This window comes from Melanaphis sacchari, unplaced genomic scaffold, assembly GCF_002803265.2.
Source record: "Melanaphis sacchari strain LSU unplaced genomic scaffold, SCAv2.0 Contig85_pilon_pilon, whole genome shotgun sequence".
Classification (NCBI taxonomy): Eukaryota; Metazoa; Arthropoda; class Insecta; order Hemiptera; family Aphididae; genus Melanaphis; species Melanaphis sacchari.
This window is the reverse complement of record NW_020271605.1, coordinates 744,147-760,391: the sequence shown is the minus strand read 5'-3', so window position 1 is coordinate 760,391 and position 16,245 is coordinate 744,147. Positions and strand designations below refer to the sequence as shown.

Here is a 16,245-nt window from a genome sequence, read left to right as displayed (position 1 = left end):
GTGTACGGCTACTATCGGCACCTAGAAACGGGCGTTGTGTTGTTCACAGCATCTGGCAGCCTGCGTTATTTTTCTCTTTCCGGCGAAACTATTGTATTGATTCTAACCTGTATTCTTTTGTCCCACAACCGAATAAGTTGAAGTTTATATTTTTTCCCCGGGAGCCCCCGAAATTTGTAAACACCACCACAACAACAACAATCGCGGTTCTCGCCGTGCAAACGAACGCGACGTGCGCACCGCAATTCGTTTTCCCGGCCTAGTCGCCCGGTACGTACTGTTCGTTGCCCGACATAAAGTTCCCCGTACCGTCCCGGGGCGGTTCCACCAATAAGCTTGCAGCCGGATTTTTTATTATGATCCACTGCGGATAATCAATACTTACCGACGCCGACGCCGCCGAAATCTCGTACTCTGGCCACCCCTCCGTGAACCATTTCCAGCCGTGTCTCCGTGCCCTATGGACCCGTCTGATAAAATGGTTAGTAAACGCTGCCCGTAAACTTGCTGGCCGGCGAGCGTGTACGTTTTGTCCCCAGGTCGGCGGTCAGCAAGAGTTGAGTTTTCGCGCGTACGTATGTAAGCTGTTCCCAGCAACGGCTGTCTAAAGCCAATACGACGCATTCCTCTAGTAGTAATATTATGGTACCTATTTAAAGACTATTTAGTTGCACCTTACAGTAATACCTGCTCGAGTTTTCCAAATCAATTACCATTATCTGTATTATAATTCCATAATTCCATTTCTGTGTTTTCATAGTTCTCTTAAGAATATTTTCTTCAACTGTTAATTCTACACCAAATAGGTTTAGCTATAATACTGAAATGCAACATTGATTTTTTAGGCGTCTAAAGATATGATTGTGAAAACTGAGAAGAATCCAGATTCCGGAAGTGATTTTGATGATGATGATGATCCAGACAAAACTGAAGTTCCGGGTAATTAGATTACATTGCAACAATCCCTGGATGTCCATTTCCTTCATTTAATTTTTTTTTTTATTTATCAATAAAACAATTTCAAAATTTTCTTATTATTATTTTATTTTTTATGAAACTTTTTTATCCCTGTTTGTTTATTGAATTCTGGTATAATATTCTTATCAAAGTAATGATTTTTCTTATAATCAAAAATAAACATTAGTTTATGCTCAACAGACACAAAGTTATAATACATATGATAGCGTTTACACATATTTAAACTTTTACCAAATCTCAAATTATTATAATTGTATAATAAAATAAGTAATAGCTTGATATGCTACTTGCTTAAAAATAAATTATTTTTATCTTATTTTTTATTCAGCAAAAATCACCTTATTTCAGCTCTATTATACTATTATTTATTTGTTATTAAACAACATTGAAACATAGGCATCCTTTCATAATATCTTCTCTAAATAAATAAAATGATTTATAATAACTATAAATAACTCTATTTGATTTAATAAAATTTAAAATATTCAATTCCTTAGTCATTTTATTAGACCCAAAATCACTTATCATTATATTTTATTATTTTTTTGTTACTAGAAGGATTTATTTTTTTCACTTAGAATCTTGTTTTTCAAATACATTTTTAATATTATTTTTGATTCTATTTATTTTTTTCTATTTTCACATACTTTTAAACATTCGCAACAAAAATTTTAGGTAGCTCATCAATAAATGGTTTTCATATTTCAAGTCAAATTGACTTTATTTTACATATGATTTTGATAACTGAAAATAAATACTATTATCTACATAATTTTCTTTTTAGAGCATTTTTTTCATATTTAAATTTAGCAGGCTGTAAATTGATTTGAAGAAGAAAAATTATATTAATATATTTTCTAATTATTAATAATTCTAACATAAATGTTAAGTATTATTTTTTATACTTGTGATTCTATTACACTGTTATTTATGTATTTTATTTTGTAGTTTATATATAAATTCACTTGTAATTAAATTACTAATTATAAAAGTATTGTCAAAAATAATAATTTCTACTAACTTTTTGGAGTATAATAATACAATAAACAAATCAATGTTATTTTTTGAAAAAAATATAATTCTTCATAGAAATTAATCAGTAATGATAAACTTCATATTTTATTAAAAGTATTTAACAATGAAATGAATTGTTAATACTAGACTTGACTTTTGAAACATTATTTTTCTTTTCTTTTTTGCAGTTTAATATTAAATTAAAAATATATTTTATAGGTATATACAATAAATTATTTATTGAATATTAGCAAAACTATTATATTCTTTTAGTCTTTTACATGAAGTTAAAGTAAAATATTTTAATATTTAAAGAAGTTAAAAAATGTATTAATTATAAATGAATATATTACTGTATTATTTTTTATTTTTATGTATTTTAATTTTAATAAGAAAAATAATTATTGGATTTTATTATCAGGTGGTGGAAAAGACTTGGCAACTGCAGCAACTATTAAGTCAACTTTTATAGATGAAAAGCCGCCTAGTACCAGTATTAATACTAATTTAACCAAACCTTTAGAACCAACATCTAAAATGAATGCAAATAATATGGGTAATAATTAGTAATTTAAATATATTTCTGTGTAGAAGATATGTATCATATTCTTATAATAGATTCAGTGTGAAAAAAAAATTAGATGCTTTTAAAATGCTGTAATCACAAATCAACAAAATACAATGTTGCAATATAGTTATGTAAAATAATATGGTTTTTATTTTCGTTACTTTGAAATTTTTACATTTAAATTTATCATATTCATTTTCCTGGCTATCATTAAATGCCAAAAAAAAATTTATACGTTTTATATATTAATAGGATGAAATAATTTTTTTTTTACAAAATATGTTCATTTAAATTTAAATGTAAGCTGTAATCTTGGTGTTGTGATTTTAAATTTGAAGTAAAAGTATTATTATTTCCTGTTAAATTTTAAGTTTGTTTATTATTATTGTTTTTTTTAATACTACATTAAATATTTTTAATAATTGAAATTCATTATATTATAAATTATATAAAACATTGTTTTTAGGTTATCCCAAAAATATAGGTGGTATGAACAATTGGATGGGTGCCATGATGGGAAATCCTTTCATGAATTTGGCACAAGGCTCTTCAAATATGAATAATATGATGTTTCCTCAAAATATGCCTTATCCAGGAATGATGCCTCCTAGTATAAATCAAGCTCAATTTTTACAAGGTATTAACAATTAAAACATATAGGTATTTTATATAAATTATTTTTTTTAATTGTTAATTATATGTTACATGTTTTATTGTAATTATTTACTAGATAAGTAAATCCTTATTTGTTTGAAATATTCTTCTTAAAGGTGATCAATTATCTTTTGTATTTAGGCATGGGTAATGTTGGATCGGCTGGAATGATGGATGGCAATGCTGCTACAAATTTTCTTTTACAAGCTTTAATGAGTAATGGTGGGAATAATGCTGCCTTAATATCACAACTGCTGAGTTCAGGAGGTCCTGCTGCATCAATGCTATTACAAAATATCATGCAACAACCATTTACCCAACAAAGTTTTCCAATGGGACCTAAAAATGTATCTCCATATTGGTTCAATCAAACAATGAATAATAAAGTAATTAATGTTTTTAATGCGATACAGTGTTAAATAGTTAGTACAATAGTTAATAATATTTTTAATAACCATAAATGATAATTTTTTTATTATTATTATTATTATTTTTGCATTTATCATTATATTTATTTATGATTATCTAATAAATTAATCGTTGACATTTTTTTTAAATTTTCTTTGGCTTAGAGTTATTCCTGTTTTATTATAATATTTTTTTTTCATAAATTAAACATTTAAATTGTTAAAATAAATTGAAGGGTCGGCGGGAATAATGTACTATATAGCAATTTATATGTTTTACAACATCAAATAAAAACAAATAACTTATTCTAATTTCTTTTAAATATTATTTAGACAGCACGGAGCACGTTCTTTCAACTTAAAGCATAATTATTTTCATATATAATATAACATATATATAGCTTCATAGCATATTATTCCCACCGACCCTTTAATTGTTTAGTGTTTTTATTTGTCAAGTTATAGATTAGTAATGTAAATATGCAATTATGTATGAAAGCTTAGGAAAAAGTTAAAATTGTCTTAATAAATCAATGATTTTAGTAATTGCTAATCAAAATACTAAGTTTCAACAATATTATTTTGTTAATTATTATAGATGTCTAGTAGTGGACGTACTGGTGAAGATGAAGAAGAAAATGAGGATGAGGATATGGGAGTTGCTGAGACATATGCTGATTATATGCCTTCTAAATGTAAATTTTATAAATTAATTGAATATTAATAATAAAAACAATAATGTTAATAATAAAATTTTTAGTGAAACTTGGTAAAAAACATCCTGATCCAGTAGTAGAAACAGCATCATTGTCAAGTGTTGAACCTGCAGATGTGAAGTATGAATTATCAATACCAGCGGAAACCATAAATTCTGGATCTCTTTCAGCTCTTCAGTTAGAAGCCATCACTTATACATGCCAACAGCATGAACATATTTTACCTGATGGTTCAAGAGCTGGTTTTCTTATTGGAGATGGAGCTGGTGTTGGTAAAGGTCGAACAATTGCAGGTTTAATATTCGAGAACTTTGTAAAAGGTCGCAAGAAAGCCATTTGGGTGTCAGTATCTAATGACTTAAAATTTGATGCTGAACGAGATTTAGCAGATATTGGAACAACAAATATTAAAGTGTATTCTCTAAATAAGGTACATTAATTGTTACTTTTTAAGATTTTTTATGTCCAAAATTTTATTTTAATTTTTGTTGTAGTTTAAATATGCTAAAATTAACTGTCCAACAAATGGTAATGTATCTAGAGGAGTTATATTCTCTACTTATTCAGCTCTCATTGGTGAATCAAGTGGTGGCGGAAAATATAAAAGTCGCTTGAAGCAATTGTTAAATTGGTGTGGTGATGATTTTGATGGAGTTGTATCCTTTAAAAAATTATTTATTTAATGTATACCAAATTAATTAATTTGAATATACTTGTTCCTTAATTTTTAATGTAAGATTGTTTTTGATGAGTGCCACCGAGCAAAAAATCTTTGTCCAACTGGTTCCACAAAACCTACAAAAACCGGATTAACAGTGCTTGAGTTACAAAATAAATTACCCAATGCTCGAGTGGTTTATGCTTCAGCTACTGGTGCTTCAGAACCTCGAAATATGGCTTATATGGTGCGTTTAGGTATGTGGGGTCAAGGTACAACATTTCCAGAGTTTCTTGATTTTATTAATGCAGTTGAAAAACGGTAATTAATTTTTTTTCATAAAAATTAGTTTTAGTATACATTTACTGTTCTGATAATTATAATTTACTTCAGTGGTGTCGGTGCTATGGAAATAGTTGCAATGGATATGAAGCTCAGAGGCATGTATATTGCTAGACAGTTAAGTTTCCATGGAGTGACTTTTAAAATTGATGAAGTGCCATTATCACCAGAGTTTACTAATGTCTATGATAATGCTGTAAAATTGGTAAGTTAAAAATAAATTTCAATTTTATTTGTTCTATAAGTGTTTATTTATTTTATAATCAACACTAAACTATGATTAAATAATGTTCTATATTATTATCTGTCTCAAAAAAAAAAAATAGATGGAATAAAATTTTATTTTTTTAAAGATATTTATAATAATCTATATTAATAGTTATGTATTAAGTAAATTAAATACACATTAAGTCATTAAAAGCACTTTGATGTATGTTTGGGGGGGGGGGGGGGAATTAATTTTGTCTTTTGGCCAATATCTTTTAAATCTTAGAAGAATTTCCTGTATTTATTAAAGAGAAATATTAATAAGTAGAGGTCGGACTTTTATGATTTTACATAATATTTGTTTCTAGTGTATGTAGTTGAATGGGAGTAAGATATCATTACGATTCATAAAAAAAATGCATTTTGCATAAAAAAGCATATTTTGGGGGTTTGAAAATATTCAACTTATTGGAGAATATTTTTATTTTTGTAATATCGGCAAATGAACAATATTCACATTACAATTTCTGGTTTCTAATGAAAATTAATCACAAAATATATTCTCCAGTCAGGACTGGCGAGAACTTTTGTGGGCTCAGAGGCTGATCAATTTCAGGCCCCTTTACTTATAGTTATTTCATATTTGATTAAGATATACATAACACTTTAATATAGTAGTCTAACCGATTAGACAATTACACAGATCGAACTCGCATTGATGCGCGTATGTTTTATTATCTTTGTGCATACTGTTTCGTACTGTGTTGCATATGTGTATAATATAGTAGCTACATGTAGCTGTTTAATTTTGAGTGATTGGACATGAATGTTTACTAAATGTAATTCTAAATTATATAACGTATAATTTGTACAAAAATAATTTTTCTACTCAAAAAATGAGTAAAATTGACCGCCCGGGTCATAGGGCCTGTGCAAGTGTGCCTAAATACGCCTCAGACAACAGGCTCCCCTGGAGGCTCGGGCCCCACCTATCCCATCTTCTTGCCAGCCCTGTCACCAGTAACATTGGTTGACATCAAACAATTCTTGGCATATACCTAAACATTCTTACAAATCGATGTACTAAAATGACACCTAGAAACACATGAAACAATACATTATAATTATTAATTGTTATTGGAAAATTAATTAAATTTAAAACCAAATTATTAATACTTAATAGTTAATAAATAATACATTTAAATTGAATATATCTTTATTTTTTTGATATTGAAAGAATATTTTGTATTTTTAAAGACATAAACCATCATATATCTGGTATTTTGAAAAAAATTAAGAGAATATATTGCCTATTTTAAATGACATAAAAACTTCATATTTTAGGATTTTAAGAAAATATAAATCCGACCTCTATTAATATAACATTTAGGAGATAGGAGAATCCTTGTGATTTGTAAATTAGTTATGTTAACTATTATAATATTGGCAGGCTAGTTATTTAATTCTGGGAATATAAAGATCCTTTTGTAAATTTAGGTTACCTGTACCATGGGTATTGGGCATATCCAGTAATTAGTTGTATAATCGCGTAAAAAGTTTTCTTGCTTGGCCCCAGGTTTGAATGTCATTTGACCAAATAGAAGCTACCGAGCATTTTGTTTTTGAAGCTTAGCTTTGGGAGGCATAGTAATGAAGGCATGAGTTGCATGGTTTTCTTTTGTTTTTGGCATGATCTCTCCAGGTGAGTCGTTAATAATTTTTCCTTGATATTTTACTGCATTTAAATTAAACAAAGTTTTTATATAAAATTAGTGGAAGACATTTTTTTGATACTTAAGTTTACTTAAGTAAATTTAGCTTTATTTCATTTAATTTTCTATTCCTTGGTTGTTCAGAAGAAGATCAAGCCAAGGAAATGTTGAACTAGAGCTAGAAAGGTATTTAAAGTTTTGGGAATATAATAAGTGAACATATTGTATAATAATGGTAGATGACTGCTGCCTTGATTATCTGATAAATTGAGATAGATTTTTCAGGATTTATTTATTAGTATAGATTTTTTTAATTGAGTCATGTTTAGTAGCTATCTGTATTCCGTAGAGATTTTTTTTTAAGACATAGTGATGTTTTAGGATTAGTTGTAGTCTAAATTTAAAGAGTTATTTTTAAAATCAATTTGTTAAATTATTGAATTTATGTTTGTCACCGGGTTATCTTGTTTGTCGCCCTACAAATTTTATCCTACTGTTTTCAGTTATTGAACTTATAATAAAAGTGGAGGTTCCAAGCACTGATAATTTTTAAGATTTAGTGATAGATACATTGAGTTAAATTTAAAAAAAAGTATTGTAATTATTTCCACCTATAATTTTGTACGTAAAATACTTAGTTACTAAAAACTACAAATAAAAAATGTAATAAATTCTTAATATTTATAAAATGTAATTGTTTGTATTTTTCATATTATTAATTCCTATAAAAAAATCAATTTCAAAATAAAAGATCTGTACACAATTCAATTATGTTAAAGAATAATATTGGAATGTTTTTTAATATCTTGCATTTTCAACCATCGACAAGCTTAAGAAATTTTATTTTATTTAAGATAATTATTAACATATTAATTTGTAATGAATAGCAAAATACGTATAGTTGTAAAATTAGAATAGAAAAAAATTGTTCTTCTGTTTAAGTAGTTAGTGTTGATTATGAAAATTTAGTTATATAAAAAATGATAATTTAATAAATATTTGAATATTTCAAGTTTTTTTATCATTAATACTTTTTGAGCAATATTAAAATGACAAAAATTATCTTTAGACAAATTATTATTATATGTTTAAAAATTCTATATCATCAAAATTTGAATTTTAAAATGGCCGTGAAAAAAAATACACCATGTATAAATTTAAAACCCTTCATTTTAAAAAAAAACAGTTTTTTCAAAAATATTTTATTTTTTCATCTTTTCACTCATAAATAAAAATTTTTAATTAATACCCCGAAGAAAACTAAAAAAAATACAAATATACAAATTGGTATGAATACGTTTATCATTTTTTACACGTGTTTTCCAGATTATTTTTATTATTTCTGGAATTGCTTTTTACAAATTTATTCTGTTCAATGTACAAATTAAATCCAATTTTCTACCAGCTAAAACTACCCTATTGTTAAAAATTAAAACTTTTTTTGTATAAAAATATCTATAAACAAAATAATTTTGTTCTGGATCTAATTTATTTATCTATTTATTTTATTAGTAACAGATTTATGGTTTGTTTTGGATTTATTAATATTATACTACTAAAAAATATGGTAATGCTAAAAGTCTCGAGTCCCATTTATATCACATAAAATAAATATTTTTAGTGGGTGGATGCAATGCATATGTTTCAAGAAGCAGCTGAACTAATTGATGCAGAAAATCGGATGAGAAAAACTATGTGGGGTCAGTTTTGGTCATCCCATCAAAGATTTTTTAAATATTTGTGTATTGCAGCAAAAGTTAAACATGCAGTTGAAGTGGCTAGGTATATTATACTGAAAAATGTAGTTATTATTATTATTTTTAATTTTTAATTATTTGAATTTTATAGAGAAGCAATTAAACATGGAAAATGTGTAATTATTGGATTACAATCTACTGGGGAAGCTCGCACTCTTGAACAACTTGAAAAAGATGATGGAGAGTTAACTGATTTTGTATCCACTGCAAAGTAAACAATATATTTTTTTTATGAAACTATATTAAAAGAATCCTCTGGTCATTCTATACCTTAGTTTAATTTTTTGCTATTAAGCTTTTTTTGGACCAATTTTGTCTTATCCAAAGTTTACTTTACTGTGTTAATTTCACATATTAGCTTTTAAAGTGTTGGAAAAAAAATTAAATGGAGATGTTTCCAAAAACTGGACACTTGTTGCATGTTAGCCAACATTACTTCTATTGTTATATTTAATTCCTCGACCGTGCCACCAAAGGTTCTTTTTGTATAATTACATGTTTTTATTTTAGTTAAAAATTATAACTAATATACATTTATATGAATTATTATTTTAGAGGTGTTTTACAATCTTTAGTTGAAAAACATTTTCCTGCACCTGACCGTAATAGAATAAAAAAACTACTAGGAAATGTTGGTATTGAATTAAAACATTCCAAACATCATAATGGTGACTCCCAAGGACCTAGTGGTTCTAGTGGAAATGGAGAAAAAAGAAAATCGGGTATTAATTAGTCTATTTGATTATTAAATATTAATATTTTTATTTCTATAGTTTGCTGAATTAATTTTGATCTTTTTTATTTTAAAATTAGGCCGACAAGCATCTTCAAGACATGTAAAACGTGCCAAAGACTCTAGTGATTCTGATTCTAAATCTGATAATGATGATTCAGATTTTAAAATGTCAGAATCTGAGTCTGAAATTAGTGAAGAGCATAGTGATGATTCTGAAGCAAGTAGCGACTTTAATCCATTTGGTGAAGATGATACTGATAGTGATGGTAAATAATTATTATTATTACTATTGTTACTTTTACATTAATACAATTATAAAGTGAACATTTTACTTTAGAACCTTGGGCTGCGGGTAGAGCAAAAAAACGTAAAAATAAAGTTCCTGCAAAAAAGAAACAAACAGCAAAAGACAAGATTCATCAGATTGTATTAAAATCTAGCATGGCTAATAACAGTCACCAAAAAGATGCTATTGATCGTGCTTGTAGTATGAAAGAAGAATTGATGGAAAGGATTGAAAGATTAGGAGATAAATTACCACCAAATACTCTTGATCAGCTAATTGATGAACTTGGTGGGCCTGAAAATGTTGCTGAAGTAAGTACTTTTAAAAATTATTGTATTGGTTTTCAGTTTTTTAAATTATATTTATGAATAAAATTAGATGACGGGAAGGAAAGGTCGAGTTGTTCAGACAGATGGTGGTATACAGTATGAATCTCGTTCTGAAGTTGATGCCCCTTTGGAAACATTAAATGTTATTGGTAAATATTATTAATTAATTTTTATAAATTAGTGAATAGTTATTTATACAAAGCTAATAAATAGCGAGTTTATACAATTCCACTCCTAAACAGTATATTTAAAATAAAATAAACTTATAAAAGAATTTAATTCATTTTTATCTTGTGATTTCTATATTAATTTAATTTAAATGATAAAATAATTAATTCATAATAGTTATATTTATAAAGTCATAATAATTTGACAAATATCATGAAAAACATTCATCAATTCTAATTTCTTATTAATGTTAATTTGCAATTGATAACAACTGTGATTATATATTTTTCACTAATACCAAAACTTAATTTTAAATCTAAAACTTAGAAAAAGACATTTATGAATATTAGTCATATTTTTATATTGAATCTCTTGATGTATAAAGTTTTACTTGCATACAATAATGAAAATCTTTGGTAGTTTTTCATTTAAATTAAGTTTCTTTTAATATTTAAACTTATCAGGCTTCAAAATAATGCCCATGTCAAGTTCAAGTACTTTTATTTTTAAAACAAATATTTTTTTCTTTCATATTTAAGTACTTGACTTAGTCCTACCTTTTTATAGAAAAAATAAATATTATAACTTTAAATATTCCCACATTTCCATTATAATATTAATCAAAGAAGCAATTCAATTTTTGTCTTCAATATATTTTTAAATGTTCTAGTAATTTTAATTACTTTTATAATTTTGATATTGACTACTTGAAATCATTAATGTTTGAACTTCTGCTACACTAATATATCTATTAATATTTTTTTATTTTAATTAAAATAGAAAAACAAAGGTTTATGGATGGTGAAAAGGATGTAGCTATTATATCAGAAGCTGCCAGTTCTGGTATATCATTACAAAGTGACCGAAGGGCCCGAAATCAACGCCGTAGAGTACACATTACTTTAGAATTACCTTGGAGTGCTGATAGGGCTATTCAGCAATTTGGCCGTTCTCATCGTTCTAATCAAGTTAATGCTCCAGAGTATATTTTTCTAATATCTGATTTAGCTGGAGAAAGACGTTTTGCATCTATAGTAGCCAAGCGATTAGAAAGTCTTGTGAGTGCAAATTAATAAAAACAATATATATTATTTTTGAATTTATTAATTATTTATTGTTGCAATAATTTAGGGTGCTCTTACGCATGGTGATAGAAGAGCAACTGAAACACGAGATTTATCGAAATTTAATATTGATAATAAATATGGCCGAGCTGCTTTAGAAACCACAATGAAAACTATTATTGGTTATGAGAGCCCTATAGTACCACCCCCAGAAGACTATAAAGGACACTTCTTTGAAGGTGATGAATTTTTTAAAAATTATAGTTAATAAATGTAAGCTACTACTTACTTCTTACTAAATGTTAACAAGCACTGGTAATTTAACATTTTGTACTATCTTCAATTGTGTTTGTTATACTCATTTTATGTTTTTATAATTGTTATTTTGTTATTATTCAGGATAATTCTTAAATCAAACAGTACTCATTATTCCAAAATGTATTAAAATTTTGGAAAGTATTTTTCTTCTTATATAATAAACAGACAAAATTAAACAATATTTTTAAAAAAAATTATACATTTAATATTTACTTTTTTTAATGATATATTATACTTAAATCCATATTCTAAAACAAAATATTTCAATACTTATAAATTCAAATGAATAGTCTATTAGTTGATTAGCAGAGTAGATAGGTACTAGGTATTCCCTCACTTATAATGTTAGTCACCTATCTTGCTAACCTAAACTTTAAATAATAATAACTCAAAAACTATTCATCAGATTTTTGATTTTTATGTATCAAAAAATTCTGCTTCAAAATATGAATTTAAAATATATTTTCAAACATTTATAAATTATGAAATAATGAGTATTCAATGATAAAATATCGTCCTGTATGTAGTTTTCATATTTAATTTATTCCAATTATTTTATCAATTTAAAATGTGTTTTAAAATTTTAAAAAATACACAATATTAGAATTTTTTTTTTGACAGCAAATTTAAATTGTTTATCAATTTAATTTAAAGTTATTTATTAATTTTTTTCAATTATTTATTATCCTATTCATATTTAAAATTTATATTACTCTTAAGCTACTATATAGCAGAAGTGAGTTTCTTGTTTTTTATTATTTTAAATGAAATTTGTGTTTTTTTACAGTATCTTACCATGGCTTATATATTTTATACCAAAATATTTTTCACCTACTATGCAAATGTTTTGTAATTGTCCCTAAATATTTGAAGAAAAAAAACAGCATTTAACTTAACTTTATTCAGTTAAAATTAACAACATTGTTTTATTTCTTTAGATGTTGGTGGTGCTCTTGTTGGTGTTGGTATGATTATCAATAATGAAGCAAGTCCTGGTAATTTAACATTAGACAAGGATTACAACAACATAAGCAAGTTCCTAAACCGTATTCTTGGTATGCCAGTTGAGCTTCAAAACAGGCTATTTAAATATTTCACTGATGTACTACATCATATTATTACACAAGCAAAAAAATCTGGTCGTTTTGATTTGGGGATTTTAGGTATGTAATCTTAAGCATTTTACAAAACTTATTTCATGTGAATATTTTTTTTAGATTTGGGTACTGCTGGAGAAAATGTAAAACGAGTAAAAATGTATACGTTCCTTAGAAAACATGCCACTGGTCAAGCTACTACTGAGCTTCATATTGTACATGTTGAAAGAGGTATGAGTTGGGATGAATCTATAGAAAGGTGTAATGAAGCCAAAGCACCTACTGAAGGATATTATCTTTCACATCAGGTAAGAATTGATTTAATATTTTAAAGTATACTATTAATATATAACAAAACATTTAGATAAGAAACAATAAAAGTACTGCTGTACTTGCTTTGTTGGCTGATAATAGTGCTAATAAGAAAGGTGAAACAACAAAAACACCCTCTAAGAAAGATATTATGTTTACTATATTCCGTCCAAACACTGGATTACAGGTAAGAAAAATCTAAATAACTTCACATTTTTATTCAAAAATTGTTTATTTATTAATTGAAATTGAGTTTATTTAAATTTTTTGTCAATCATTGTAACATTCATTATTATTTATTTAGTTAAGACAAGAGTCACTAAGTGAACTAGAAAAGAAATATTTTAAAGTGGAGTCATCTAAAGCAGAAAAACATTGGAAAGAACAGTATGATTCATCTGAAACTGTTTGTTCACATGCTTATTGGTAGTTACATTTTTACATTTATTGATTTATGAATATTTAAATTCAACAGGATTTCTAAAAATATATAATTTTGTTTAGGCGTGGAAACTGTAAACTTGTTACAGTTGGTCAAGATTGTGAAGTAGGTTTGAGGCGCCGTACATATAATGTTTTGTCTGGATCAGTGTTGAGTGTATGGAGTAGAATAGAAAATGTGTTATTAGCTCGTACAGGTTCACATCACAAGATGCAAGTTGTAAGGTTAAAGACTGCAGAAGGATTAAAAATAGTTGGTATGTAATATTGATGTATTTTATTTTTCCAATTTTAAAATATTAATGTGCTTGTATTAAATAAAACTTAATATTTTATTATAGGTACCTTGATACCTAAATCATGCGTCGAAGCTTTAAAACAAGATCTTGGTTCTGATGCAGAAAAAACAGAAGAACATGTTTCTAATTTATAAGTGAAGTGTATAAATTACAATGTTTTAATTGAGATTCTTTCACTTTTAATGGGATTATTATGATCTAATTTTAAGGAAAAATTTAAATTCCTGAATCATAAAATGTCCAGAAAAGTCCTTAATTGAAATTAACCTGTAATTTCTCAATATTTTTTCTGAAATTTGATAGAACTGACGACAACATTTTGTTTATTAAAAATGTTTAATTTTTTATTAAAAAACAAAAAATGAAAAAAAACATAGTCATCCTTGTCAATATTACGATTTACAGATAATTTTTTTATATTTATAATTTATATTATATAATGTGTTCTCTATAATGTGAATGTTTAAAATCCCACCATATAATTTATATTTTCTTTTGTAGTTTATATTTTCCTTGACCTAGTCTCTTTTGTATTTTTATCCTCTAGCACTTTAATATAATACTACTTAAATAACTACTTTAGCGTTTAAAGAAACTTATATTTATTTTCTAAATTGAAAAACTTAATTTCTGATTATAATTAACTATCAGAACAAATTATATTTTGGTGTGACAAACACTTGAATTATAATATATAACAGTATTTTCTATCTCTATGCTTGCAGAATATAACATTTTCTATTTCTTTAGTGTGGTAGACTGGTATTTTATTGATTTATAATATTATTTGTATTTATAAATACTAATAATATTTTATAATTTTAACTGTAAGACATACTAAGTAAATTAATTAATAATTATAATTGTTAATTTATAATTTAACTTTTTAAAGAGTGCAGATACTTGATTTTCAATGTAAATTACATTACGCACATATTTTGTAATGCTAAAGTATAATGAACGGCAATTTTTATAATTTGTTAATTAGAATCGAAAATTAATTAATAAGACTAAATGATGTATTCATCATTAGAATTATATAATTTTAAAATTAGATTTCACAGGATTTTAATTCTTGGGAAATGCTCTCCGATTTTATATATTTTTTGTTACTGAATTTAGAACATAAATTTTAAAGTGTATCATCTCAATAGCATTAAGGTAGTTTGATAATATTGTTAAGGATATTTGTGAGTAATATTGTAAATAACTTTATTATAAGTTAGTTTGTAGGTAAATTTTATGTAGTTCTATAGTATTCCCCTTTTACTTCAAAAGCAATGTGTCTTGTTATGATTTTGATTTTATATAGTTACCTCAACAATGATCAGATGGTATCGTATTTTTAAATATTTTTTTAATTTTATTCCTAATGAATGACTTTTAAGGATTTGCGTTTATTTTTTTTAAATATTTACCTAATATCTAATACATTTCGAAGAATATACTAGTAATTGGTGTAATTTAATAAAACAGTGTAAGAAAAAATATTATCTAGTAATAATTCATCATAATTTTTATTGTTTGAATTTAGTTTTTTTTATAATGTGTAGAAGATATTTATTATTTAAAGATATTAATATGCTTGGAAATACATTAAATGTTGATAAATAATTTTAATTGTAAATTATAACTCAATAGATAAATTTCTTTTACTTACAAACTTGATTGATTGCAACTCAAGAACAGTAAATTATATCTCACATTTAAATGTATTTCTATGTTAACTAATCTTACTTTGTATACATATTAAGAAGTAATTTACAATGAATGCTCATTCGTGAATCTATATAATACATTTGATTTTTAATTCTTGAACAATTGAGAATTTATTTGAATTTAATTCAATGGAAGATTATTGTACATTCAGATAAATGCAGTAAATTAATACACTCATAATTTATTATGCATTTTAAAAAAATTTTTCCACAGTAATTTGTTTTCTTTATGTTATGATACTACTTCATTTTGTTTGCTTTAACATCTTCCTTATATCATACTAACTGCAATAAGGCAGATAAAATTTTTGAAACATTATTTATTACAATTTAAATTTTAAACCCGTTTTTATTTCTTATTTGATAAATTGTAATTTTTTAAGTTTTTATTGAGTGTTGCAGAAGAGGTTAAGTTCATCTTAACATTTTAAATTAACAAAAAAAGTAGGAGCATTTTGAATGGC

General features: G+C 25.8%; 1 protein-coding gene across 2 annotated transcripts; it reads left to right on the top strand.

Moving 5' to 3' along the window:
• The first annotated feature begins 109 nt into the window (after positions 1-109).
• LOC112602218 (protein strawberry notch) lies at positions 110-15,451 on the top strand. Of its 2 annotated transcripts, none has more exons than XM_025350169.1 (24): positions 110-481; positions 846-939; positions 2,414-2,548; positions 3,027-3,197; positions 3,356-3,600; positions 4,220-4,316; positions 4,382-4,767; positions 4,832-4,993; positions 5,075-5,316; positions 5,389-5,542; positions 8,878-9,038; positions 9,105-9,224; positions 9,569-9,735; positions 9,827-10,015; positions 10,087-10,346; positions 10,414-10,513; positions 11,313-11,590; positions 11,664-11,835; positions 12,853-13,077; positions 13,132-13,319; positions 13,376-13,510; positions 13,628-13,749; positions 13,828-14,021; positions 14,106-15,451. In XM_025350169.1, exons 1-24 carry the CDS (start codon positions 461-463, stop codon positions 14,195-14,197), a joined length of 4,110 nt encoding a protein of 1,369 aa, XP_025205954.1. In that variant the 5' UTR covers positions 110-460; the 3' UTR covers positions 14,198-15,451. The 2 variants fall into 2 exon arrangements, with proteins under 2 accessions (XP_025205954.1, XP_025205955.1); XM_025350170.1 differs by lacking the exon at positions 110-481 and adding an exon at positions 523-645.
• The last annotated feature ends 794 nt before the right edge of the window (positions 15,452-16,245 follow it).